Consider the following 27,474-nt stretch of genomic DNA (forward strand, 5'->3'; position numbering starts at 1 on the left):
TATGTGCCAACCCTCTTCTCCTACCCCGTATACATGTCCTTCCTGGCCTCAGAGACCTCAAGTGCAAATGCCAGCTCTGCTGGTCCTGGCTCTGTGATCTTGGACCTGGCACTGATCCTTTCTGGGTCTGTTTCCTGATCTGTAAAATGGAAAATGGGGATGCAATAGTGAATCCTTGAGAGCATTGTCAGGCGTACTTACTGAAGATGTGAATGAGAAGATCTTTGGCTGGTAAATGCCCCCTAAGTGGCATTTGCTGTGGTATCAGTGGCTTGCCTGGGATGGCCTAAAGCAGGTGGCTGCTCCCATGCCACCACTCACCAGCCCCAGGTTTGGCCACTTCAAGGGGCAGGAGCCTCTAGGTGATGCTTTGTGGAAGCTGCTGGTGGTGGAAATCAGCCTAGTGTGTGTGTTATGTGCACGTGTGCATATGGGCGCTTTGAGCTTGAGCCTGTGCACCTGTGATACGTGGCATGCGTAACACCTTGGGCCATGGTCCTGTTGACCTGCCCTTGACCCTGGAACTGCCCAACCCTCCTGGAGTACTTGGGAGCTCTCCCCACTCCCCTGCCTGTGCTGCCTCTGCAATGGCTGGGAGGAGTGAGACATCTCAAGGCCCTGGTCCACAAAGGTGCTCAGCAGTGAGCGAAACAGGCAGCGCTCCGCCTTCCCAGAGCTTGGAGGGCATCTGGCCTAGACAGACACTGAGCAAATACCACACAGATTATTTATTTAAAATTGCCAGGCAGGAAAAGCGGAGACTGCTGCGAGGCCTCCTGGTCCTTGCCACTCACTGGGAAAGCACCTGCCCCCACCCATTCCTGCCTTCTCAGGCCCAGGTTCTGGGGATCTGGGGCTGTGGTCCTGTGTGTGGGGCCAAACCTGCCAGCCTGAGTGTTTTGGGGGTGATGCCCCGCCTGCCTGCCAGCCCTGCCCGTTGCAGTCAGGACATGACAACAAGACAAATAATTTCTTGGACCTTTTATCTTGGACACCATTTATTTTCCCTCAGCCCCGGGGCAGGACTGACCTCATAGTAGGGCCCAAGTGTGGCAGCTGCACCGTCACTGGGGGCTGGGCCAGGCCAGGCCAGGCTGGGTAGGGCTGGGCCACACTGGGCTTGTGCACCTCCGGACCAGCTGCCTCCCTTCTCCCCGACATCACTCTTCACCGCCTCTGCTCCCTTTCCACTCTCTTTCCCCTTCTTCCTTTCCCGGCTCTTCCCCGTTCCCTGTTTTGTTTCTGTCCACCTCTCTGTCCCCCTCCCCACCAGCTCTGCCTCCCTTCTTCGGACCACAGCTTCCCTCCTCCCCACCTCTCCCAGGCCCTCTGCTGGCCGCCTCTATGGGGCCTCCCATCCCTCGTGCCCCCCTCCACAGACGCCTGGCTGTGCTGGGCTGACCCAGGTGGTGGTTTTCCCTGGGATCTGCTGTCCAGTTGCTGCCAGAAGGGGCAGCTGGCTGGCCGTGGCGGGAGGAGGTGCCCTTCTGGGGAGTCCCCAGAGCTCTCATTGGCCCCTCCAGGCTGGGAGAGTACAGGGGGGTCAGACTCTGGTCTGAACCATCTGTCCACACCCTGAGACAGGAGGCGGGAGCTCGAGAGGGAGGGGAGCCCGGAAATGGCCGGCCCCTCACCCCAGAAGCACCTCGCCCTCTCATTCCCTCTGCCTGAACTGGGAACTCAGAGAATCTTTCCTGCTGTGTGACTTCAGACAAGCCCTTTGCCTTCTCTGGGCCTTGGTTTCTCTTCTGCATGATGCAATGGTTGGGCTAAAGCAGTGCTTCTTCTTCTTCTCTCTTTTTTTTTTTTGAGACAGACTCTTGCTGTGTTGCCCAGGCTGGAGAGTGTAGTGGCACGATCTCAGCGCACTGCAACTTCTGCCTCCCGGGTTCAAGCGATTCTCCTGCCTCAGCCTCCCGAGAAGCTGGGACTACAGGCATCCGCCACCATGCCCAGCTAATTTTTGTAGTTTTAATAGAGACGGGGTTTCGCTGTGTTGGCCAGGGTGGTCTCGAACTCTTGACCTCAGGTGACCCACCCGCCTTGACCTCCCAAAGTGCTGGGATTACAGGCATGATCCGCTGCGCCCCGCCATGCTTCTTAAGTGTAACATGCGTGTGACCACAAAGGGATCCTGTCCAAATGCCCGTGTTGGTTCAGTGGGTCTCGGGGGCGGGGCCCAAGTTGCTGCATCTGACAAGCGCCTGGGTGGGGCCAGTGGGCGGCAGTTCCAGGACCTAGGGACTAGGCCTTCTTGGCTTCTCTGCCAGCACCACACTTTCTAAGATTTTATGATCCTCTCTCAAGGAATATGTTTCTGTACTCCTCCCACCCCCCGACACCCAGGGCAGTGCAGGGCCTTGCTGCTGCTGCTCCATTTAAATGCCACATTAGAGACACAGATGAGGCCAAGGGACCCCAGCTGTGAGCCCGGGGAGAGGAAGTGAGACAATGGAGCCAACTGAGGCTTCCAATCTAGATCATCAATACAAATATTATTGGGAGGGTGATTTATGTGGCCAAGCCGGGGCAGGAGGGTGGGGCTGCCCTGCATTAGGGGCCCGCCTTGTCTCAGGGGGAGGGCGGCCAGGGCGCCCAGGACAGTTCTGTTGAGGAACCTGCTCCCACTGAGAATGATGCAGTCTGAGATGTACCACACACTTTGTCAGAATCGTGTGATTTGATAACATGCAGTCTCAGAGTCTCAGCAAACACCACGGATACATCCCTGTAAACACCTGGAATCTGGAATCACACGGACACTCAGAAACTCAGATTTGCCTCTGTAAAGGCCAGAATCCTGAGGTGCCGGCTCTGTGGGTGGGCACGAGGGTCTGGGTGCCCTGCTCAGGGGCTCTTGGCCTGCTGCACAGCAGTGGGTGGTCCTTCAGTGAAATCTGCTTAGATGTCAGTGGGGCTTCCGCACCTTGGTATTCTGCAAGAGGGTCTCCCTGTGGCCCCCTAAAGCTTTCCCAGTACCGAAAAGCTTGAGGGGCTCAGAGAGTGGGCTGCTCCAGGAACAAGGGACTTTCTCAGCCTTGCTTTGGGTTCTGGAGGGAGAGCACAGCTGGCCAGAGGGCTGGAGACTTAGGTAGTTGAATATCTGGCAGGTGGGAGGTTGTGGGGCAGGGACATCCTGCCCACCTGGGATAATATCAGCCCCCCCTCTTCTTGCCCTTGGTGCTGGACACTCTGTCCTGCAGGCAGTTGCCAGTCAAAGAACACCACTGGAATGAGAAGCAGGACACTGAGTTCCAGCCGCAGCTCTGCCGCTGAGCATCCTGCAGAGCTGGGGAAGAGCCTCCATGTCTGGGCTTAATTTCTTTATCTGCCAAGTGGGGAGGAGAAGGCCCCCTCCACCTGCCCTCAAGGTGGATGTTCCTAAGCCTGGGATGTGACCAGAGGGGGAGGCACCAACTCCTCAGAAGGAGGAGCCAGCTGAGCCCACACGCAGGGAGACTCCAGCATCGGGGAGTTTCTGGGGCAACTCTGCTTTTAAAGTTTATGAAACCTTATGATTGGATATTCCTGCCTGATTTTATTTGAAAAAAGATTTCTCTGAGAAAAAAAATGATTGAAAAAACCCCATTTTGCCGTCGGCCAGCCTCCAGACTGACGTCGCCCAGAATAACCCTGGGCAGGCCAGCACAGGGGCCCTGCTAGCCAGGGAGATGGTATTTGGAGGACTGAGCTTGTCAACTCGGGAATCCAATGGGATTTGAATCTTGGCTCCACCACTTTCGAGTGGGAGACCGTGGATCTGAGTTAGCCTTTCTGATCCTGTTTCCTCTTCTACAAACAGGGAAATTGAAATGGGAGAATCTTTTGCTCAAAGATTATGTGATCATTAAACCAGTATTAATAATCACCACCTGACCTCCTTACTGTGGGTGTGTGGGGCGGTGGTGCTGTCGTGGGCTCGGGTGAGGAGCTGCCATCAGGTACTGGCTCCAGAGGCTTCCAGAAAGGACCTGAGGGAAGAAGCAGCGGTGCTCCTGTTTGCTGTCAGCGGGACCCTGGCAGGTTAGATGCAGGTAGAGGAGGCGTCCTCCAGTGACTCCCAGCAGCAAGGTCTGCCCCATGAGGGAGGAGGGCCTTTGGCTCCCCTGATTGGGTGTGTCTCCCCTCACTCACTTATTCATTCAACATAAATTACCAAGCACAAGCACCAGGGGAGGCGGCTGCCGTGGTGAGTGACATGCCTCGTCCCAGTCATCAAGGAGCCTTCAGTCTAGGGCCCCCTGTTCCTTACTAGAGGCTGACTTTGAGTAGGAAGAACCTAGGCTATGAACTTTCCACATGACTGTGAGCCCACCCGTTCTCTCCCTGAGCCTCAGTTTCCCCACCTGTAATGTGGGTGGGGTAAAGGGTATGCAGCTGGTACTCTGCAGCTTCCTCCAGCTCAGGCATGGGGTGAGTCTGTGATTCCAGCTTCGCAGGGAGTCAGCGGCCCCCGTGCAGATGCTTCCCTGAGCCCCCGGGCTGGGTGCAGAGCCCCGGAGCCCCTGTGCTCGCCCTTGTCCCAACAAGGGTCCTGCTGCGGTGGAACCATCTGTTGACATGGCTGGTGCCCTGTGAGAGTGTGAGCTCCTTGGAGGGAGTGACCTTGTCTTGTTCTTTGCCATGTCGCCATGTCCATCACAAGGCCTGGCAGAGAGCAGGGCCCCTTTAAAGGCGGCCGGAAGGATGCATAAAATATGTACGGGCAATTCAAAGTGGAACCGGGGGCTGCCCTCAGTGGCTCACACAGGGAGGAAGGTGGGGGCTTCAGGGCTATTGCTGAGTTGGTGGTGGAGCTGGGAGGAGGTCCTCTCCTCCCTATTTCCCTCGTTCCGGTAGTTGCCAGAGGTCCTTTGGACTGGTTGGGTGGCTGACGTAGCAGGGACCCCTAGTCTCAGAGTTGAGCCCCCACGGTCCATTTTCCACGCACATCCCAAAATGTGAGCGAGTTCCTCCACAGCGCAGAGGTGCTCGTCTCACTTCGAGTAACACTCATGTCCTTGAGTCAGCTTGCAGGCCTGGTGTGCCTGGCTCCTGATCCTGTGGCAGCCTCAGGCTCTGCCTCAGCTCCTTGCTCACGTGGCCGCAGCCACAGCAGCCTTCCGGGCATCCTGTAAACGCCCTAGCGCTGTCCATCTGAGGGCCTCTGTATTTGCTGTCCTGAGAATGCTCTTCTCCCAGATATCCCCCTGGCCTGCTCCCTCACCCACTCAGGCTTCTGTACTATTGTCGCCTTATCAGAGAGTTCCCAGCTCTGTCCCCACTTCCTAGCACTTGTCACTATCTGACCTTCTGTTATATATTTAGTTACCCACTATCTGTCTCCCGTGTTTAGAGTGTAAACTCCTGGAGGGTGGAGGTTTTGTCTGTCTTGTTCACTCCTGCATCCCCAGTACACAGGGCCAACCACGAAGACGCTCTCAGTGTATGCTTGAGCAAGTGAATGTACGGTTGACGTCTGTGTGTGTCGGGGTGCGTGGCAGATATCATTTCCCCTGGCGCATTGGGGCAAAGGGGCTTCTTTCTGTTTGGCACAGATCTCAGTGCACAGTAGGTACTTGGCAAATCAGTGCTCCCTCCCTCCTTTCCCACCACTCTTCCTTTCTATCCAGCCAACCTTGCACTGTGCAATGGGGATAGGGCGATCATCAGACCCAGCTTTCTTCAGGAGCTCTCCCAGCTGGGAATGGAACTTCCTATCTCCACCTAAACCCCTGCCCCTCTGAGCTCATGTCCCACAACTTCTATCCCCAGGGAGGACCATCCACACCTCACCAACCCCCTGACTGACATGGCGGCACTAGAGCTACAGCTAGGGTTAAATAGAGCTCCCGATGAACCCTACTGATTTTTCCCCCCGACTTTCTGGTGTGTCCATATGGAGAAAGAGAACTGTGGGCACCTTTGAGAAAAGACCATATACAGCAGTCTGTGTGTGTGTGCATGGGTGTGTGTGTTACAGTGGACGGGGAAGCGACTCCAGCAAGGATACCTTCTCCTCCAACTCCGCCTCTCTCTCCCTCTCTCAAGACCTGGTCTGCCTTCAGTGGGGAAGGAGGGAGGGCTGACTCAGGGTGACCCCTCAGTGCTGTCTGTAGTGAGGATGGTTCTTCACTGGGGGAAGACGCCTGGAGAGCAGCCAGCAGCTGTGTCAGCACTGGGATCTTTGCAGTTGGTCAGCTACCGTCCAGCCCTCGCAGGGCCCCGGACCGGGGGCCCAGCCCCTCACTGGCTCCCAGCTCCCCTGCTGCTCTTGCGGGTCTCGGGGACTTTACCCCAGGCTTGGGGAAAACAAACTCACCCTCCAGCTTTGTTCCTTGGGTTCCGCCTCTTTGGGTCTTGTCCCCTGTGTCTGTGGGATTCAGCTCTGTCTCTGTGCTGTGTCTCTCTCCAGGCCTCTGGCTGCCTCTCTGAGTCTTTCCCTGCTGTTTCCCACCCTTCAAACCCAAAGTCTTCACAGCAAGGCCCCGGATCACCCTCTGGGAAACCCGGCTGGGGAAGCACACTGGGATTAGTCAAGCAATCAATCAATCAGTCAATGCCACTTCCCCTTTCTGTCATCACCAGCCTGCGTAATGTCTGTTCCCACTGCCTGCGTCCCTCAGTCGGAATCTCCATCTGTCTCAAACTGGCTCTGGCCTTGCTCTGCCTGCTTTCAAATCGGGTCCTTTTAACTTATCTGCATAACTGACTTAATTTCTTCATCTGTAAAATGGAGTAATGGTTCCTATCTCATAGGGCTGTTGTGACGATCAAATGAAATTTTTTTTTTTTTTTTTGAGACGGAGTCTCGCTGTGTCTCCCAGGCTGGAGTGCAGTGGCGTGATCTCGGCTCACTGCAAGCTCCGCCTCCCGGGTTCATGCCATTCTCCCGCCTCAGCCTCCCAAGTAGCTGAGACTACAGGCGCCCGCCACCACGCCCGGCTAGTTTTTTGTATTTTTAGTAGAGACGGGGTTTCACCATGTTAGCCAGGATAGTCTCAATCTCCTGACCTCGTGATCCACCCGCCTCGGCCTCCCAAAGTGCTGGGATTACAGGCTTGAGCCACCGCGCCCGGCCTCAAATGAAATATTCCACATTCACACTCTTTTTTTTTTTTTTTTTTTTTTTTAAAGATGTAGTCTTGCCCTATAGCCCAGGCTGGAGTGTAGTGGTGCAATCTCGGCTCACTGCAACCTCCGCCTCCCAGGTTCAGGTGATTCTCCTGCCTTAGCCTCCCGAGTAGCTGGGATTACAGGCACACGCCACCACACCCAGCTAATTTTTGTATTTTTATTAGAGACAGGGTTTCACCACGTTGGTCAGGCTGGTCTCGAACTCCTGACCTCAGGTGATCTGCCTGCCTTGGCCTCCCAAAGTCCTGGGGTTTCAGGCTTGAGCCACCACCCCACATTCACACTTAACATTGCCTGACACATGGTAGATGCTCAGATAACTAGTCACTGTTACCATCATTATTTAGTCATTTTTGCTGCAGGTATTAAAGTGGGAAGAGACAACGTGAGTTTTTTGTAGAAAGTTTTCTCTCCAGCTCCCTTCCTGCGCTCTTTCCCCTTTGCTGCTCTCCTCTCTGGATGCTGGAGAAGGGAGCAGAGCCTTTGAGCCCTTTTTCTTTACACCACTCTCCTTGGCCCCAGCCCTGGTTGGCCTCTGGGCTCCTGCTCTGTGTGGAGCCCTGGGGAGACAGGCTCTGTGGGCCCTCCTTCTCGGGCAGCTGTGGCCCGGGGTTTCCCTTTTTGTATTCCTCTTGTTTCATGCAGCCTTTTCTCCTCTTGATCAGCTCTGAAACCTGCCTTGCCTCTCTCTGGCTGTGGTCGCATCCCAGCCCTGGGTGGTCCTGAGGGCTTCCCCCTCTCCCGATATCAAAGGTATCTTTCTCAGGGTGACCCTAGGGGCTCCCTCCTTCCTCAAAGTCATTTGGAAGTGGAGCTGAGGGAAGGTGGACATCCCCGTCCACTAACTGCTGCCCAAAGAAAGTGGGGCCAAAGAGAAGATCCTCCTGCCTCCTTCACTGTTCACTCACTCGCTCCTCAGGAAAGGGGCTGGGGCCTCTGAGAAGTGAGGGCTGGGGTAGACAGGCAAAGCCCAAGACTTCTGGGTCGGACTGCCTGGGCTGGGATCTCAGCTCTATCACTGTGTGACTGTGGGACTTGGTTTTCTCACCTGTAAATTGGGGATAATAACAATAGTTCAAACCTTCTAGGATGGTGGTAAGAATTAAATGAGATAATGCATGTAAGGTAGTTAGGACAATGCCCGGCGCATCATAAACTCTAAAGAAATGTCAGTTACTGATACTTTCCAGTGGGGCAGAACTGAAAGAGGCCTCAGAGGTTACCTAGATCTGGCCCAGAGAGGGAAAAGGTTTTCTGCTGTGTCCCTGAGGCTGGGGATGGGTGGGTGGGAACCCATGGTTCCTGCAAGTGGCACCGAGAGTCACACCAGGAAGGTGCACAGTAGTGAAGCGCATTGACTGTGAAATCAGACACTGGACTCAGACCTTACCCTGCTCTTCCCAGCCATGTGAGTCAGGCAAGCCACTTCACCTCCCTGAATTTCGTTTTCATTAGCCAGTGAATGGTGTTAGTCATCTCCACACCACAAGGCTGCTGATGAGCTTATTAAAACTGGCTTGCCGGTCAGTCACTCTGAGCCAGGCGTGGGATAGGCATTGGAAGTCAGAGTGGTGATAAGACACACAGGTTCTTGTCCTTGTGGAGCTTACTTTCTGCTGGGTGGAGACCGACAATAAAAATAAGAGTTTCGGACAAGAGCTCTCAGGAAAATGGAGCAGGGGGATGGGGTAGGGCTGGGCTGGGGAGGGTGGTGCCAGCATTAGACATCATGGTCTGGGAAGGCCTCTCTGAGGGGCAATATTTGTGCCACAACCTAGGAGATGAGGAGCCACTCTGGAAGCTCTGGGCAAAGCAGCCCCCAGGCAGAGGAACGGCATGTGCAGGGGCCCTGTGGCAGGAGCATGCTTGGTGTGCTAGAGGGGAGCAACAAGGCAGGGAGGCGGGGCTGGCCCACAGGGGCCAGGCTGTGTGCCCTTTGTGGGTCCCAGTGAAGAGTTTACATGTTCTTCTATGTGGCTTGGGGATCCCTAGGAGGTCTTTAGCAGAGAAGGGACAAAATTAAATTGATATATTTTTTATTTTATTTTTTGAGGTGGAGTCTCACTCTGTCGCCCAGGCTGGAGTGCAATGGCATGATCTCTGCTCACTGCAATCTCTGCCTCCTGGGTTCAAGTGATTCTCCTGCCTCAGCCTCCCGAGTAGCTGGGACTACAGGTGTGCACCACCAAGACCGGCTAATTTTTGTATTTTTTTTTTTTTTGGTAGAGATGGGGTTTCATCATGTTGGCCAGGCTGGGTTTGAACTTCTGACCTCAGGTGATCCACCCGCCTCGGCCTCCCAAAGTGCTAGGATTACAGGCATGAGCCACAGCGCCTGGCAAATTTATATTTTGAAAGGATTCCTCTGGCTGTGGTGTGGAGGAGAGGTGGATGGGGGTGAGAATGGCAAGGGGAGGGGGCTGTTGAATCGTGCAGGCTGGAGGGGACAGTGGCCCGGCCAGGGCCATGAGGAAGTCTGATGAGCAGGGTGAGATAATGTCATCAGCTCCTCTGCCTGGCCTGGTGCAGGCCTCTCGAATGGAGCTGTGCCTGAGCCCGGATGAGGTTTACAGCTCTTGAGAGCAGCATCCTGGGGGCTTGGGTCATGGGAGTGGGTGCGTGATGCTGAGGACCTGGCCTGGGTGGTGTCTCTCTTCTCCTTCTCCTGTCTCTCTCTCTGTCTCGTTTCCTCTCTCCCTCTCTCTCTCTCTCTCTGAGAACTGCTGCTGCTATTACTCCCCAAAGACTTTACATAATTCTGGCCCGGCTCCCTCCTCATGATGTCATGTGCTGAGTGGAGTCTAGGTCACTCCATCGCATGCTGCGGTCGGGGAGAGAACAGACTTCTGGCTCCCCTGGCGTGACGGCCAGGCGCAGACCCTCCCCATGCTGGGGTGGGGTGGTGAGGCTCGTGGCGGGGTGGAGGTGCAACCTCTGCCCCAGGCCCTTTGGACAGCTCAGGCAAAGGCCAAGACCAGGGCTTCCTTCCTTTGGTGGTGCTGGCTGGTGAGGAGTGGGGGTTGCGCTGGGAGGCCTGTCCCTCCAGAGCTGGGGGCCTCTCCCCTGGAGCCCAGGCCCCAGTAGAAAGAGGCAGGCAGTCCTGAGGTCAGCCCCTGTTACCGGGCTGATGCTCTGAATCTAAGTTTCCTACACTGTAGAATGGGGACAAAGACACCCAATCTCATAGGGTTGGATGTTTCAGTGCGCTCTAAGGGGAGCATAGCAGGAACTGTTGCGAGGACAGAGGCCCAGGCATGTGCTGGGTAGGGCCGAGAGGGAGTCTCCCCCTTGGGCCTACTTGGGGTTATCTGGGCCCCAGCTCAGTGGCTTTACCTACTTCCTGCATCTCCCATCCCTGCCCCTCTGCTAGACCCCACTTCCTAATCTTACCAAGGAGAAGGAGAATAGGGTCGAGCCCCTCCCCCTTGCACAGGTAGGGAAACTGAGGCTCAGAGTGGGGTATGACTTGCTCAAGGTCACACAGCCTAGGATGGCAATGCCAGAAGGAAACTAGACCCGGTGAGCCCCAGCCCCAGGCATTTTCTGATGCATTGTACAGTGTGGGACGCCTGCAGCCCTGAAGGATGCTGGGAAGGTCAGGTCATAACTCAAGACCTGGGGAGGGAAGCTCTGCTGCTCCTCCACCCTTGCAGACACCTCCGATTTCCTTCCACTATATTTTCGTTTTTCTTTTCTTTTGGGAAAACAGTTTGGTTTTGCAGTTTGTAGGAAAATTAACATTTATTGAGTTTTCTCTCCCTGACCTCTGAGAACACAGTGCTAAGCTCTTCACAGCGTCATTTTGTATAATCCTCACAATAACTATGGAAGATTATGCCCCCATTTTACAGGAGAAGAAACTGAGGCCCAGGGTCATACGGTTGGGGCCATGGATTCATATCCAGATTTGTGCACCCTAAAGCTCTCACCTTTCCCCCTCATCAGAAGCGCCTGAAATTGTCCTGATGCCCCCATAACTCCTCACCCGCTGTGGGGCCTGAGCTTTGCGAAGAGATGGAGAAAGCAAGTTTCAGAGCTGCAGTGATGTTTGGCCCTGGGGAGGGAGTTCACAGACGAAATGACAGGGAGTTTGACTTAAGGGGAACAGGGAGGATGAGTGGCTTGTACCCACCGCCATCTCAGCGTTGGTAAATATCCCTGACTCAGTGTTGACTAGGGCTAGGGGGAGGTGGAGGGAAGAATGTGCCTCCCCTTGTTTCTAGAGTTACTAAATTCTTGTTAGATCTTTAAATTTTATGTAAATTCTTCTTTTTTTCCCTCTTGGAAAGGTGGGTATCGTATTTTAATTAGTAGTGGTGTCAAAGGAGGGCTAGATTAATTATTGGAAATCTCAAGTTCCAGATGGTTTTAATTTTCACAGCAGGGCACCAGGGTCTATATTTGTAATTTTTTTTATTGAAATCATACCTAGTGTATTTTAGGGGCACTGAGGTATACTCTTTGTGGCTCCAAGGATACTGTACTCAGGAATTTGGGGCTATGATTTTTGTTATGGAGAAGCAAGTCCCTTGTCACTGAAATTAAACTTTTGTGGGTGAGGGAGGGGCAGGGGCTAGGAAGCAAGGGGTCAGGAGAAAGAGTGCATGAATTGGGAGGGGGGCGGTCACAGGCAAAGAAAGCAGGTGGTACTGGGGAGTCAGGCACAGGGGTTTAAGATCAGAGAGGAGAGAGAGCTAAGAGAGGGCGCGTGGCCTACCCAAAGTCACACAGCAGCCTACTGGGGAGAAAAATGTGGACTGGCAGAGGGAGAGGAAAATTCGATTTGGATATAGCACACCTAATCAAGGGACAGTCACTCTTTGCCTGCTTGATGTCCTTGTTCAGGCAGGGCTTTGGGGGATCAGCTCTGGACCCCTCATCCTGAGGGAGGCTCTGTGGAGCATGGATGATGTAGCATGGGGTCTCCCACCCTGGGGGGATCGCAGGGGGAATTGGGTCCTGATTGGAATTTCTGGGCTCCTGGGAGTTAATTACCCTTCAGCTTTGGTGGCCTCCATGGAAGGCAGTGGAATATCCTGCATACCCTTTCTCAGGGAGCTCGCATCTCACTCCCTGTGCCCTTCCTGCTATGAATAGCCAGGGTAAAGGTGCCAGGGGGCACTAGCAGGGGCTCCAGATGTTTGCTTTGCAGGAGGGGGCCATAGACCTAACTTTTGGAGGAAATAGCTTGACGTCCTGAAAGGCAGGGGAGGTGTGTGTGCACGTGCCTGCATCTGTGTCTATCTGTCCCCTTGGTCCCCTTAGCTACTTCTCTGTGGTTATTTGTATGGCATCTGTCCTGATTTGGGGAATGGGGTTATTTTTATGATTGTCTGTCTTGCTTTGGGTTTGGGGGATGGAGTTATTTGCACTGCCGCCTGTCCTGCTTGGGATAATGGCCTTTTTGTATGGCTGTCTGTCCTGCTTTGGGAAATGGGTTTTTTGCACGGCTCTCTGTCCTGTTTGGTGCAGTAGAGTTGAGGGGCTAGGGAAGGTGGGTGACGATGGGGAGAAGGGCACACTGGTGTTTAGCCACAAGGGCAGAACTCCCTTCTGGCTGGAGCCATCTGGATCCCAAGCGGAGCCAAGAGAGGCTGGAGGGAAGGGAACAGGTGATCTGCAGCTTCCATCTCCCCGCCTGAGGGGCAGGGACTGCTACTTCTCTGACTTCTCTGTGGTTATTTAGGCATCTGTCCTGTGGGACTTGTTAGGCCTCCCCATGCCTGATTTTGGGGGAGTGAGGGACCAAAGATAGGATCAGGGACCATGTCACTGAGCCTTTAGACCAAGCCATTGCCCCTGGTAATAAAATGTGTCTTGTTCTCCTTCTGCCTTTCGAAGCCCAGCTCCTAGTGGAGACAGACACCTTCGGTAGTCAAGTCCGGATCAAGGGCAAGGAGACGGAATTCTACCTGTGCATGAACCGCAAAGGCAAGCTGGTGGGGAAGGTGAGTGATGGTTTGGGATTCCTGGGAACGTGGGCTTCCCCTCTGGCAGCTCTGGGAGCTAGAACAATGTGTCCATGGCACTGTCAGCCCCAAATGGAAAACAGGCCGTGTGTGTGTGTGTGTGTGTGTGTGTGTGTGTGTGTGTGTGTGTGTGTGTGTGTGAGAGAGAGAGAGAGAGAGAGAGAGAGAGAGACTGTAATCTCTTTCTTTCACCCCACCCCATCCCCCACTTCTCTGCCTGGGCACTTGAGCTCACCAGGCTGAGGTATCCATGGCTATGACTTACGGTGCACACAGGGCCCTGGTTTCTGCTGCTGGGTGTGGAGCTCTGGCTTGCTTGGTAGTGGGAGGATCCTTGAGGGGCTCTGGGGCACCCCGGCTACCTGTCCCTGACTCTGGGAGCAAGGAACCAGCAGGCCAAGGGCTGTGACTGCAGCGATCGTGTTAACAATCGCCAGGGGCTTACAGCGCAGTCCTGCAGCAGTGGAACCTGGCCGCCTTGTCAGCGCTGGGCCTCATGGTTCTAGCATTTCAGGAAGATTTTATTACTTTGAAACTGGCAAGAGAGCTGCATGTAACAAATTAGGGCGGAGGCAGGGGAGGGTGCAGGTCGGGGGGACCCTCAGGTTGGGGAGACGCACGTGTATGGGGATCTGAGTCTCCAATGATGCTGCTTCTCAGTACCCCTGTTCATTTCCTGGATGCGCTTGTTTGCAGAGGTCAGGAACTGGCTTCCTCTGGGTGTTCGAATGGAAGGTGTTATCCACAGGAGCTCTATGGTAGGGTCAGGTTTTCTGTCCTCTTCTCTCTGCAGGGACTGACTCCCATATCCAGCTTGTGTAACCAGGATTGAGGGGGTTCTGCCTGGATAGGTGGAGTGGGGTGGAGGGTAGGCCTGGATTCCAAGGGGGATGGGCTTGTGCTTGGGGGCAATGCCCTGGCTGATTATTTGCGGTTCATTACATCTTGTTGGGGATGGGGGAGATGACTTCAGTCTTGCTGAAGCTATGTTTTTGATTTTTTGAATTCTCCAAGTCTTATCCCTCCCCCCTCCCCCATACCCAAGAGGCTGGGGAGGATGTAACAGGCCAGGAATCTCAGTCAGGGCATTGTCGCATTATTTTGTTAATAATTACAGTCATAATAGCCTCCGCTAATTGAGCACCGACTTTCTGCCTGGCACTGAACTGAAACGCTCCCGGTGAATCCCAGGAGGCTGCCGCGGCTACCATCCCCATTCCACAGATGAGGAAGCCGAGGCTCGGCCACGCCCGGGCACTTGTCCCAGGTCCCACACTAGAGCTCGGCGGGATTGAAAGCCTGGTTTGGAAGGAAAAGATTCCAGCCGCACTGCCCACACCAACTGAGGCTTCTCAAACAGCAAAATAATAGTAATCCGCAGAGCGCGGCTCCGGGATGCCGAGGAGTGGTTTTAATTAGTGATTCACTTTCCGCCGTTGCAAGGCCGGCCGGCCGGCGAGGGGGGTCGGGGCCGGGGCCGCGGACTGGGGCGCGGGCGCCGGGTCCCCCTGGCCTGGCCGGTCCCCCTGGCCTGGCCGGTCGTTTCCTGTGGCGGCGCGGCCCAGCCCCGCGTCAGGCGCTTTGTTCTCCTGCCCGCCTGGGCCGCCTCCCAGGCCCAACCTGCTTTGAGTTTTCGGCTCGTTTTTCTTTCTCCCCCAGGAGGGGCCAGCGGCACCAGCCAGTGCCCGTGCCCACGCCGCGGCCCGCCCTCGCCGTCTGCGCGCGGTTCCCGGCATCCTGACCCCAGGAGGGCCGCGCGGGGGTCAAAAGAGCAGCCCCGTCCCCTCGGGCCGCCCCCCCACCCCGCCGCCGGCCGCCTCCCGCCCGCGGGCTAGCCGCTGAGTCACCGCTTCCACAGGAGCCGGCTCCGATTTCCTGCCCCCTCGCCCTCTCTCCCGTCATTAATATTGGTGACGGTTCAGCTGGCGCGGCGCGCCCTGGCGCAGCGGAGGGAGGCCCGGCCCCGGCACCCGGCGCCTCCCCCGCTCCTGCCCCGGCCTCCACGCCCGCCCCCATCCCTTGCCAGCCTTCTGTCTTCTGGGCCCACCCGGGGGACTCGAGGACGCCCCCAAATCCACCTGTCCAGGCTTGACCTCTGACCCGCCCAGCGCCCCCTCACTCTCTGGCCCCCAAGGTGGGAATCTGGCTCCTGGGCTGCGGTCCTCGCCACAGCCTCCCTGCCCAGTCGGGCCTCAGGTCCTGGGAGTCCCCTCCTGTCCTAACCCCTGCCACGGCCTCTGTTCTGGCCTCCTACCATCCCGGAAATCGTTGCCCCAGCCGCCTGGTGTGTGGCTTCTGCACCTCCAGGCCTTTCCCTGCTGTCCACCTTCGGCTTTCTAGAGCACATACGGCATTGGAGGGCAGCACATGGCCTGCCCTCCACCCCCACCCAGCTCCAAACCCATCCACAGGTCCTCCCACCTTGCTATGGGACACCAAAGGCCCCAGGGAGCCTCCCTGGGCACATGGATTCCTTATGCTCCAGATGCGTGGCACTGAGCACCACTGTTCCATGGACCGGGTCTTTGGGCCCTCTGCGGGCCTGCCTTTCCCTCTGTCCACTTGCCCTGAGTCCTGGCTGGTCATTCCCGGACCCCTCCGTCAGCCCACCCACCCCGGAGCCCCACAGGCCCTCGCGCAGCCCTGTGCTGCCTGTCTGCTGACCTGGGTTATCACTGTTTGTCTTCCTGCCTGCATCCTCTGTCACACTGGGAGCTCCCTGAGGGCCTATTCTGCATCCATTCATTTGAGATCTGTGTACCTGGCCAAAGGGCTCTGAGGGCACCAAAGAATTAGAAACATGTTTCCTGCTGTCTGTGGATTGACTCTTAAGCTACAGCCTGAATTATCCACATCAACCCAAGGGAGTGTAAGCCCCCTGGCCTTGCTGAGCCTCAGCGTCCTCATCTGTAAAATGGGAATGATAATCCAGACACTTAGTAGGCGAGTAGGCACTTGCTAAGTGTTAGTCCCTTTCCCCTTTGGAGCCGGGTCACCAGGTCACTTCTTCACCTGTGGGAATGCCTGGTCTCAGCTCCAGTGCCGACTCCTTTGGAGTGGCTCAGTGGGGCAGCTTCCTTGGGCCATCTGTGTGCCAACCCTGCACATCTCTGGCCACAACAAGGGTCCCTGCATCAAGCCCTTGACAGAGCTTTCCAGAGGTTGCAGGCCCTTGCTGGAGTTGCTCTTTCTGCTGCATTGTACTAATCAGATGCCAGCTTTGTCCCAGCCCCTGCATGCTCAGGCGGCCCCCCTTCTCCTTGCTACCCCTCTGGAACCCATGTCACCTGGCCCAGGAGGTGGCGCTTCCTTTCATTTTGTAAACAGTGGTTGAGTGTCTAGCATGATGTGCTAGGCATTTTTTTTTCCCATCTCTGGAGATGCAACCCAGGTTGTATTTTTCTCATCTGCCACCACCTGTTGCAATCACTGATGAGTCCTTTTTGGGGCAACATAGAGCCACAGACCTTTTCAGGTCAGGGGAGTGCTCTGCCCACCAGCACACCTTCCTTAAGATGACTTTGGCTGCAAATGGCTGAAACTTAATCTAAAATGCCTTAAGCAAAAAGGGAATACGGGGCTTATATAGCAAACAACAACAACAACAACAATAACAACAAACAGCAGTCCAGGGGGTAGTTCTAGTTTCAGGTAAGATTGGATCTAGGGGCCAGAGGAGGTCATCAGGATTCCATCTTCAGATCAAATCAAAGGACAAGGGCTGCAGTTTGGGAAGCGAGAGGTGGGAGGTGGTAGTAGGAAAGAGATCAAGTTCTGCTACATCATCAGGGTTCTGGGATGGAATATTCACTTATTCTCTACACACTGATGCTTCTGCCTTGCCTGAACTAATCGTGTCAGAGTTTCTGGGGGCCAGGCCCAAGCATAGGTGTTTTTGGAATCTGCTGTGGTGAGCAGGGTCATAGCCATGTGGTAGCCAGGGGCAGAGGCAAGTGTCAAGCCCAGGTATAGCGCGCTGTTAGGTGCTTATCCATTTTTGCCTGAGGTCATGGAGGGGAGCTTGTGATCATGATAGCCCCAGGCTGGTTCCCAAGATTTGTGAATTTCAGCCAAAGCCATTCAACCCTTTTAAGTGAACCCAGGCATGCACTGAGCCTGTGTGTCTGGCACTGGGTAGCTCCTTGTACATCCAAAACCTCGCTTTGTGCCAATGGTGGCTATGTAGGCCTGGGGGAGGTGAGATGTTTTGATGGGCAGCACCTGCTCCTCCCCACCCTTTCCCCTTGCGGACCTCTCCGGAACTGGGCAGAGGAGAAGTGAGCTGCAGTGGCTAGGGCAAGTTCAAATCCCAGCTCTGCCACTTACAAGCTCCATGACCTTGGGCAAACCAATTTGCTTCTGAGCTCTGCTTTCTTCTACCAAGCAGAGTCGAAGAAGAGGATGAAATGCAGTAATGGAAGTAGCAATGTTTGGCCTGTAGTTGGCAATCAATAAATGGTTAATGAATGAGTAGGGAGACCAAGTGGGCTAGACAATTTCTAGGGCTCAGCTTGCTTTGTCTCCCTAATCAGTGTGTCCCAGGAGGGACCTCTCATAGCTTATGATTGTCTGTGGGACATTTATAACAGATCCAGGAGGGAGAGTCTATCTTCTTCAGAAGGAAACCCCTTTCATGTATCATCCCACGGTTTCCATCCTCATGAAAATGCGTTCAACCCCAAATGCTCGGGGCACCTCTGTCTTGAGCTAAGGCCTGTGCTCAGCAACAGGGGAACTGAGAAGCAGCCCTGACCTCAGCAGGCACTTGGGCTAATGCGGAGGCGGGCAGATATGGAATTTCTCTGTTGGGCTGTGGGGAGAAGGAATAGGGTTCAGAAGATGGAGTACGTGAGCCCAGTAAGACTTGACACTTGAATGGAGTCTTGAATGAGGAAGAGGAATTGCCCAGGGAGATAAAGGGCAGTCCTAGAAGGCTTCCCAGAGGAGGCAGTTTTTGAGCTGAGCCTGGAGGGATGAAAGCCATTTTCCAGGCAGTGGCAGGTATTCTAGGATGGGGAAACATCATGGTGTAGCCTTTGGTCTGTTTGTTCCTACTGTTTGGTTGAGACCAGGCAAAGAACCTGGATTCAGGTTGGACAGGCAGCATCCAGAATTTTCCATGGGGTACCCATAGCCCAGGGACTACTCCTCTCCACCTGCCTTGCACGCTTACCCTGGCTTTCCTCACAATAGATCTTTGCTGCTCACGCCACCCATACTGTCCTCTGGGTTCCACGTTTGTGTCCCAGGCCTGCCCCTGCCTGTTCTGCAGCCTCCTCGAAAGATCTCATCCTCCAGAGTGTTTTCTTACCCTGCCTGTCCCTTCTGCAAAGTTCAGCACTTTGTCTGGAGGGCCCAAGCTTGCCCTCTGCTCAAAGGTGAACGTTCCTGGAAGCTCCAGCCTGTTTTCCACTTCAAACAAAAGGCTGGAACTTGCACCTCAGTCTCCACACACAGCCAGACCGCTGGGCTTCCAGCTTGGCTGGGCATCCGTCCGTAACGAGGAGTGGGCCCGGCCTAAATTTGGAGATGTTAGTTGGAAACTCGAGTGCTGCTAATTCAGGCCTTCCAACTTTGTGTGTTTCCCACTCTTCCCCATCGAACAATTCGGCTGCCTCAGAGAGGAGACTAAAACCCTGCCTCCCCACCACCCCCTGTCCAGATCAGATCCAAGAGCGCCCTGTCAGGAGCAGCTGCCCTTCAGGAATAATCTAGCAAGCTACTACTGTGTGTCAGATTCATTTATAAGCATCACTCCTACAGGGTCTCTATGATGCAGAAGTCATTGTTCCCATTAGGTAGGTGAGGAATTTGAGGTTTACAGAGTGGGACTGACTGGCCTGAGGTTACACAAGGGAAGTGTTAGAGGTCATTTGTTTTCTGACTCCAGATCTAGTGCTCCTTGCCCAGCATACCCAGGCTCCCAAGGGATTTCACACATCAGCCCAGGAGCCTGAGATCCCACAACCGATGGCACAGTTTGGAGTTTGACCATGTGAAATCTCTTGTTATTGGAGGCCCCCACCTTACTTCATACCAACTATTAAGATGCACCACATCCCACATGACGTGTAATTTATATTTAACTAGATCACAGTGGAGCTGAGTTACAGCTGAGTTGCTGATTTAATGTCGGGTTTTATGCAAATCTATCAGGACTCATTTCTGTTGTACGCGATAGAACACAGTATCATCACCTGGTTTAAAGGAAATGAGCCATTATTGGCTCACATAACCGTGAGGTAACTTGAGCTTCAGACGTGGCTGGATCTAGAGCCCAAATGATATGACCAGTATGTAGTTTCTCTCCTTCTCCCCTCCTTGGCTTTGCTTTATCTGTGCTGGCTTCACTGTCAGACAGGATCTCCCCCCATGGTGATAAAATGGCTGCCTCTGCTTCAGCCTTACAAACTCCTCCAGCTTAAATCCACCTGTGTTTGGGGTTGCCTAGAAAAGGTCTCAAGGAACACTCTGACTGGATGGCTTGGGTCACTTGCTCACCTATGAGCCAATCACTGAGGCCAAAGGGAAAATAGTGTCTGGATATATTGCTCTGGTAGGGATGAGGTGGAGCCCCTGGGCTATGAGGGTGGAGAGTGGGGAAGAAGGAATAGATTTCTTTCTTTCTTTTTTTTTTTTTTGGAGATGGAGTTTCACTCTTATTGCCTAGGCTGGAGTGCAGTGGCGCGATCTCAGCTCACCACAACCTCCGCCTCCCGGGTTCAAGAGATTCTCCTGCCTCAGCCTCCCGAGTAGCTGGGATTACAGGCATGCACCACCACGCCCAGCTAATTTTTGTATTTTTAGTAGAGACAGGATTTCTTCATGTTGGTCAGGCTGGTCTCAAACTCCCGACCTCAGGTGATCCACCCACCTTGGCCTCCCAAAGTGCTGGGATTACAGGCGTGAGCCACCGCGCCCAGCCAGGAATAGATTTCTGAATGACAGTGGGAGTCTGTTACCTAATTGGAGGGTGGGGGAAAGATGCAGGAGTCAGTAACAAAAGTTTACTCCACACATCCAGGAAGTGAAGGCTGTCTGTCCTGTGCTGCCCCAGCCACAGCCTCCTGCCCATGCCCCTTGTACCTACTGTCCCCTTTCTCTCCTCCTAACAAAGAGTCTTCACTTGGCCAAACTAGAGTCAGGCTCTTGAACCTTCTCTTAGGCCCATCTGTGCACTTCTTTGTAAAATCCAGTTTTAGCAAGAGCCCTGATAAGTCATTTTAGCAAGAACCCCTCACTCTTGATATATGATCAGGGTCCTCATCCTCCTCCATCACCCAGGTGATGTCTGGTCACCCTGGCCTGTCCTCAGCAAAAACCCTGTTAGGTGGCTTTAGCCAGAATCCCCCACACCCTCGATGTTTTCTCTTAATCATTTTCTTTCTTTTTTTTTTTTTTTGAGACAGAGTCTTGCTCTGTCGCCCAGGCTGGGGTGCAGTGGCCGGATCTCAGCTCACTGCAAGCTCCGCCTCCCGGGTTTAGACCATTCTCCTGCCTCAGCCTCCCGAGTAGCTGGGACTACAGGTGCCCGCCACCTCGCCTGGCTAGTTTTTTGTATTTTTTTAGTAGAGACGGGGTTTCACCGGGTTAGCCAGGATGGTCTCGATCTCCTGACCTCGTGATCCGCCAGTCTCGGCCTCCCAAAGTGCTGGGATTACAGGCTTGAGCCACCGTTCCCGGCCTCTCTTAGTCATTTTCTACTCTGCTCCTTGGTTATAAACCCCCACCTGCCTGTGCTGTATTCAGAGTTGAGCTCAATCTCTCTCCCCCTCTGCAAAACCTCCTTACAGTTGTCCCTACAACGATCGCAATGGTCCTGAAAAAAACCTTGCTCACTGTGCTTTAGCGAGCATCACTGAGTCATTTTTTTTCTTGAATACTCCCCCTCTCTCCCCTGCAGCCCGATGGCACCAGCAAGGAGTGTGTGTTCATCGAGAAGGTTCTGGAGAACAACTACACGGCCCTGATGTCGGCGAAGTACTCCGGCTGGTACGTGGGCTTCACCAAGAAGGGGCGGCCGCGGAAGGGTCCCAAGACCCGGGAGAACCAGCAGGACGTGCATTTCATGAAGCGCTACCCCAAGGGGCAGCCGGAGCTTCAGAAGCCCTTCAAGTACACGACGGTGACCAAGAGGTCCCGTCGGATCCGGCCCACACACCCCGCCTAGGCCACCCCGCCGCGGCCCCTCAGGTCGCCCTGGCCACACTCACACTCCCAGAGAACTGCATCAGAGGAATATTTTTACATGAAAAATAAGGAAGAAGCTCTATTTTTGTACATTGTGTTTAAAAGAAGACAAAAACTGAACCAAAACTCTTGGGGGGAGGGGTGATAAGGATTTTATTGTTGACTTGAAACCCCCCGATGACAAAAGACTCATGCAAAGGGACTGTAGTCAACCCACAGGTGCTTGTCTCTCTCTAGGAACAGACAACTCTAAACTCGTCCCCAGAGGAGGACTTGAATGAGGAAACCGACACTTCGAGAAACCAAAGTCCTTTTTCCCAAAGGTTCTGAAAGGAAAAAAAACAAAAAGAAAAACAAAGAGAAAGTAGTACTCTGCCCACCAACAAACTCCCCCGAACTTTCCCAATCCTCTATCCCTGCCCCAAACTCCAACAAAAATCGCTCTCTGGTTTGCAGTCATTTATTTATTGTCCGCTGCAAGCTGCCCCAGACACCGCGCAGGGAAGGCGTGCCCCTGGGAATTCTCCGCGCCTCGACCTCCCGACGACAGACGCCTCGTCCAATCATGGTGACCCTGCCTTGCTCGCAGTTCTGGAGGATGCTGCTATCGACCTTCCGTGACTCACGTGACCTAGTACACCAATGATAAGGGAATATTTTAAAACCAGCTATATTATATATATTATATATATATAAGCTATTTATTTCACCTCTCTGTATATTGCAGTTTCATGAACCAAGTATTACTGCCTCAACAATTAAAAACAACAGACAAATTATTTAAAAAACCATGAGGCGAGTGGTGGCTGGTGGCAGGGCGGGGGCAGGGTGGCCTCTGTGTCTCATGCTTTCTGATCGATCTGTGGTCTTTGCACGGAGAGCTAGGGCCTTGCACATTCATTCATTCATTCATTCTTTGAATTCAACATTACTCTACACCAGGCACGGAGAAGGCAGCCTTAGAACAGATGGGAATCCTTGCTTTCAGGAAGATTCCATTCTAATGGGTCATTGATTCAGTGGCCGCTTCAGTCATTTGTTCATATGCATTTACTCATACCTCTCATGTGCCAAGGCTCGATTCCAGACCCTGGGGATTTATCAAAGAACATGGAAAAAAATCCCGGCCCTCAGGGAACTTCACTTCTAGTAATTCATTGATTCATTGCTTCATTCACTCATTTATTGATGGATTCATCCATTCAATATATATTTCTTAGACACTTAGTAAGTGCCGGGCACTCTTCTAGGTACTGGAAATTCATCAAAGAATAAAACAGACAAGAAATCATGCCTCTCAGAGCTCGAGTCTAGGGATTAATTGATTGAATCACTTGTGTCTTCCCCATCAGTGTTTTGCCAGGCACAGGTCGAACAAGGGAATATGGTGGGAGGATCTAGGTCAGTTTGGGACCTGGCGTGTCTCTCCTCAAACTCCCAGGGGCTGGAGTTTGAGGAATCTGGTGATGTTACCTTCCAAGAACCCATCCTTCAAGGTCTTATTTCCCAGGGCCTGTCCCAGGATGTCAGGGAGAGGCCAGGTTAGTCTCGGGATTGAGGCAGATTGGTTAGTGAGTCCTCTGCCCTGAGATTGGGGCTGTGTGAGCAGTCAGGCTTAGAGTGGGGGGACTGTTTCTGTTTTTCCCCTCTCCATGGCCTCCAACCTAAGTGTCTTCGTAGGGGAAACCATATATTCCTGGTGGGGCAGGAGATAGCCTGAGGCAGAAGGCACCTCTGCTGCTGGGGTCCTGTGGCTGTCACCTGCCTGCCTTGAAAACTCCCCCTCCAGGGCTGGTCGGGAGAGGTCCCCCTGAGACCCTGAGGAGAGGTGGGGGCAGAGGCAGTGGGAAGGGGTAGGAGTGTCTGCTCTGCAGGTTCCTAGCCGGGGTTGGCATTCCACTTCTTCCGAGCATAGCTTTTGATCTTGCCTCGCTCTCTGCATCATGAAGCCTTATCCCTTCACCCTGGGCCCTGTCCTGCATGTCTGTGGCTCGCCCTCCTGCCCGTCGTCACAGCACATTTCTGTAGAGTTTTGTGAAGCTCTTTAGCTGCACATCTCATGGTGTTCTCAGGATGCCATTATTATCCCCATTTTATAGATGAGGAGAACTGAGGCTCAATAACATTACGCCACTTCTCCAAGATCACAGAATGAGAAAGCGGAAGCGGGTGGGCCTGTGTCCAAATCTTAACCTCTCTGGGATGGTGACGGCTGCCACTTGGAAAGTGTCTAACATCATCGGAACCTCTGCTGGGGGCTTCAGTAGGTGCGCTGCCTGGGTATCCATCAGACAACTCCGTGTAGGAGGTGGGTATCCCTGCATGAGAGGTGGGCACCCCTGCTTCCACACTGGACAGAGACTCCAAGAGAGTATCAGCCTGCCACAGGCCTCACAGTGAACAGGCGACAGCCTGAGACTCTGGCTGATAATCACAGTGATTCACGTTGTCGTCGATGGAGCACCTGTTACATGTCAGCTGCGTTCACTCTTCCTGTATCATTTTATTTAATGGAAACAATAATCCTAAGAGATGGGTGTTTGCTAGAAAATTGTGGAGCCAGAATGCAAGCAGTCATCTGCTCATTCATCCAAAAAATATTTATTGGCTTTACGCTGTGCCTGACACCGTCCCAGGGGCTGGAGATACAGCAGTGAACTGCACAGAGCCCTCCCTGGTCCTCATGGGGCTTCCATCCTATTAGGGAAGGTCAATAATAAAACAAATAGATACAAAATATAACGCCAGGGAGTGGCAAATCGTAAGAAAAAATAAAACGTGGTGAGGGCAAAGAGGATGCTGTTTTAGATGGGGTAGTCAGGGAGGCTTCTGGAGTGGGGATATTTGAGCAGGAAGGAAGCGAGGGAAGCGTGTTCCACAGACAGTACCCCAGCCTGGAGGGCTGTCTCGCGATGAAGAGGGGCCAGAACGGCTGGCGCAGAGTGGGTGGGGTTGAGGGGAGGGGGCAGATCACGATCATGACTTGAGTTTCTACTTGGAGATGAGGAGCCACACGTGATGTGCCTTACACCTAAAGGGATTGCTCTGGCTATCGTGTGGAGGAGGCTGGGCAGCACCTGGCCCGGCTGGCTGCGCAGCGCCATAGCCTGGGCTCTCACTCTGACCCGACGCTGCCTCCTGCCACTGGCTTTGACGCACCCCTGCCCCCAGCACAGCCCAGGCCTCTGTCCTGGGTCTGCAGGCTGCTCGCACCTCCTGCACCAAAGACCTTGCCTTTGCTCCATCCCTGGGGGCAGTGGGACCAGCGTTCTTTCCTTGTCCTGCCTTTTAGCATCCCTGCCATTGGAAGATGTGGGCCCAGCTTTTGTTTCCTCTAGACAGAACTTTCTGGACATTTCCTGAGCTATGAGTATGTTGATGATAAGCACAGTGGTCTGGGGGCACGTTTCCCAGCCACGGATGCTGTCTCCTTAGGCACGGTTGCTTGAGGCAGGAGGCTGGCGAGGGTTGCCATAGTCCAGCTGGGTAGGAACACCAGGGATAACAGCTATGACTTTTGGAACATCTACTGTGTACCAAGCACAATCCTACTGGGCCCACCCCACCAACCTTTGAGGTGGGCATTTTTAACCCCACTTTATAGAGCAGGCTCAGAGAGGTAGAGTCACTTGCTTGAAGTCACACAGCTAATAAACAGAGGAGCTGGGGTTTAAACCCAGGCCCTTCTGTCTCTAGAGCTCTAACTTGATCCAAGTCCAGATGCTTGGAGCTCTTGGCATCTGTCCAGATTCCAGTCTTTTTCCCTTGACCCCCTGATTCTGCCTTGGCATCCATCATTTCCCAACCCACCAGAGGGTGGAGGCAGGCATAGACCACATGCCCAGGTGCCGACGGCAGCCCTTCTCCCACCCTCCACACCCTCCCCAGGATGTTTCTGTCATGGGGACCACAGAGATATGGGACCTGGAGTGCTTCAGTTTGCCTTTGACGTGGCCACTTTGCCAGCTGTGTGACCTTGGGCAAGGCACGTCTTTTCTGTGAGTGGCGTCTCTCATCATCCCAGTCGATTCTACCTTGTGGGGCTAATGTAATGCTCCAGAGAGAGCAGAGCAAACACCTGGGGACGATTCCTGCCCCAGAAGAGGGGAGAGGACCCAGGCAGGGAGCTTTATCCTCTCAGGCTTCTCTCTCCATCTCATTGCTTTAGAGAGGAGGGAGCCGAGACCCACAGAGAGGAAGCGACTTCCTCCAGGTCCCCCAGTGAGTCAATGACAGAGCCCATTAGATGACCAGTTCATAGGAATGATAGTGGGTGGGGTGAGTCGGGGGCCCCTTCAGTGGCCAGCCAGGCCCTTCTCACCCTTCCCAAATTTGCAGCAGAGGGCAGTGGGGAGAGGCCCTCACCATCCACCCCGCCAGCCCTATAATGGTGCAGGAGGTGAGTGAAGATTGAACCTTGCCCTAGCATTTCAAGGGGCAGGCAGGCAAGTATGTTGGCGAAGGGCCCCTGAATCTGGGACAGAAGTGGATTTGGGGACAAGGGCACTCTCCCCACCTCCCCGACCCTATGCGTTGTTTGGACCCAGAGTCCTCTCCCTATGGCCACCCCTTGCCCTCCTGCTGTATAGCCCCCTTGATGTGCACACATCCAGCTTCTAGTGGACGGTTCCTGGGGCAGAGGAAGCTCTTTGCTCTCTTTTCTTTTCTTTTTTTTTTTTTTTGAGACGTAGTCTCGCTCTGTAGCCCAGGCTGGAGTGCAGTGGTGTGATCTTGGCTCACTGCAACCTCCACCTCCTGGGTTCAAGCGATTCTCCTGCTTCAGTCTACCAAGTAGCTGGGACTATAGGCGCATGCCACCACGCCCAGCTAATTTTTGTATTTTTAGTACAGACAGGGTTTCACCATGTTGGCCAGGATGGCCTCCATCTCTTGACCTCGTGATCTGCCCGCCTCGGCCTCCGAAAGTGCTGGGATTACAGGCGTGAGCCACCGTGCTTGATCAGCTGTTGCTCTCTTAGTTGTTACTCTGATCTCATTTGATTGACACAAGAACCTGGCAAGATAGATGTTAGGATGTAAATTTTGGAGATGGGAAAACTGAGGCCCTTAGAGAATGTAATTGGCCCAGGTTCCATGGTAGAAAGTGACTGAGCTGAGATTTGAACCCAGACCTCCCTGTTTCCATTTTTCACCTTCCCAGCGTTCTTCTCCATCCCTGCCTTTGCTGGGGGTTGAGTGGGGGAATAAAGCTCCAAAACTGAGGGCCAGAGAAGCAAGTGGCCCTACCAGGGTGGGTGGGGAGGCCTTTCCCATGACGAGTGGGAGAGGCTGTGTTTTGGGAGTATACTGCCAGTGCCAGCCAGGTGAGTTACAGGTGTGGGAAGGCACAGCCCCAGGCTGTCTGCGGGACATTGAGGGGATGCCCTCCTGCCTGCCTGCCCAGCTGGAGCCTAACAAGGCCAGGCTGGGATGGCCCCGGGCTTGAAAGCCCCATAAATGGGGCAGAACCCTCCCTCCACAGCAGCAGGATTGGGGCTCCCAAAGAACAATAGTGAATTAGGTGCTAAAGATGTGAAGGCTGCTCCCCGACCATGCAATTAGCTTGCAGGTCTGTTACAAACATTAGGCAGTCGAATTGGGGACCAGATGGCGGCAAGGCTCACCCTTGCTGTCCCAAGACGGCCTGGCTTCCTGGCTGAGGTTTCCAGCTCTGGCAAGGAGGGAAGGCGGCAGGTAGCCCCGGTGTGTGACCCCCTGCAGAGCAAGCAGCCATTAATCAGGCATCCCCTCCCATCCCCAGGGCAGCTTCACGACCCAATTAGCACTTGCTAGAATTTCTGCGCTGCTCTTCAGTCTCCCAGGCTGACCGCTGCAGCTGCAGGCCCCGTGTCATCCACCCTCTGGGGTGGGTTGGAGGTGCAGCTGATTTAAAAAGACTGTCACAGACCCTCAGTCTCTTTCCAGTACCAGCTTGGCGGGGGCCTTCCCCCAATTCTCTCACTTAATTCCCACCACAATCCTCCTGGATACTTATTTTTAATCTGCTTCCTACCGATGAGGAAACCGGCAAACAGAAGGGAGGTCACTTGCTCAAGGCCATCTGTGTGACTCCCGATATCCCGCGGGTGACTATTATGACATGGAACAGCGCCCCACCAATCGCCACACCAGGAGCTGGTGTGACTCCTGTCTTGCATAAGGACGGAAGATCCGAGAGGCAAGGTGACTTGCTCAAAGT

General features: G+C 54.1%; 1 protein-coding gene across 2 annotated transcripts in view; it reads left to right on the plus strand.

The window, feature by feature from the left end:
- FGF18 (fibroblast growth factor 18) overlaps positions 1-21,633 on the plus strand; it is a 38,130-nt gene extending 16,497 nt beyond the window's left edge. Inside the window, exons 4-5 of one of the 2 annotated variants that reach the window (XM_005558515.5) lie at positions 12,958-13,064; positions 20,989-21,633. In XM_005558515.5, the coding sequence (XP_005558572.1) occupies positions 12,958-13,064; positions 20,989-21,255 (374 nt within the window). In that variant the 3' untranslated portion in view covers positions 21,256-21,633. The remainder of the gene's footprint in view (positions 1-12,957; positions 13,065-20,988) is intronic. The other variant, XM_073995208.1, reaches the window with a different exon arrangement.
- Positions 21,634-27,474: the final 5,841 nt, after the last annotated feature.

Source organism: Macaca fascicularis, chromosome 6 (genome assembly GCF_037993035.2).
Source record: "Macaca fascicularis isolate 582-1 chromosome 6, T2T-MFA8v1.1".
In the NCBI taxonomy this organism is placed as follows: domain Eukaryota; kingdom Metazoa; phylum Chordata; class Mammalia; order Primates; family Cercopithecidae; genus Macaca; species Macaca fascicularis.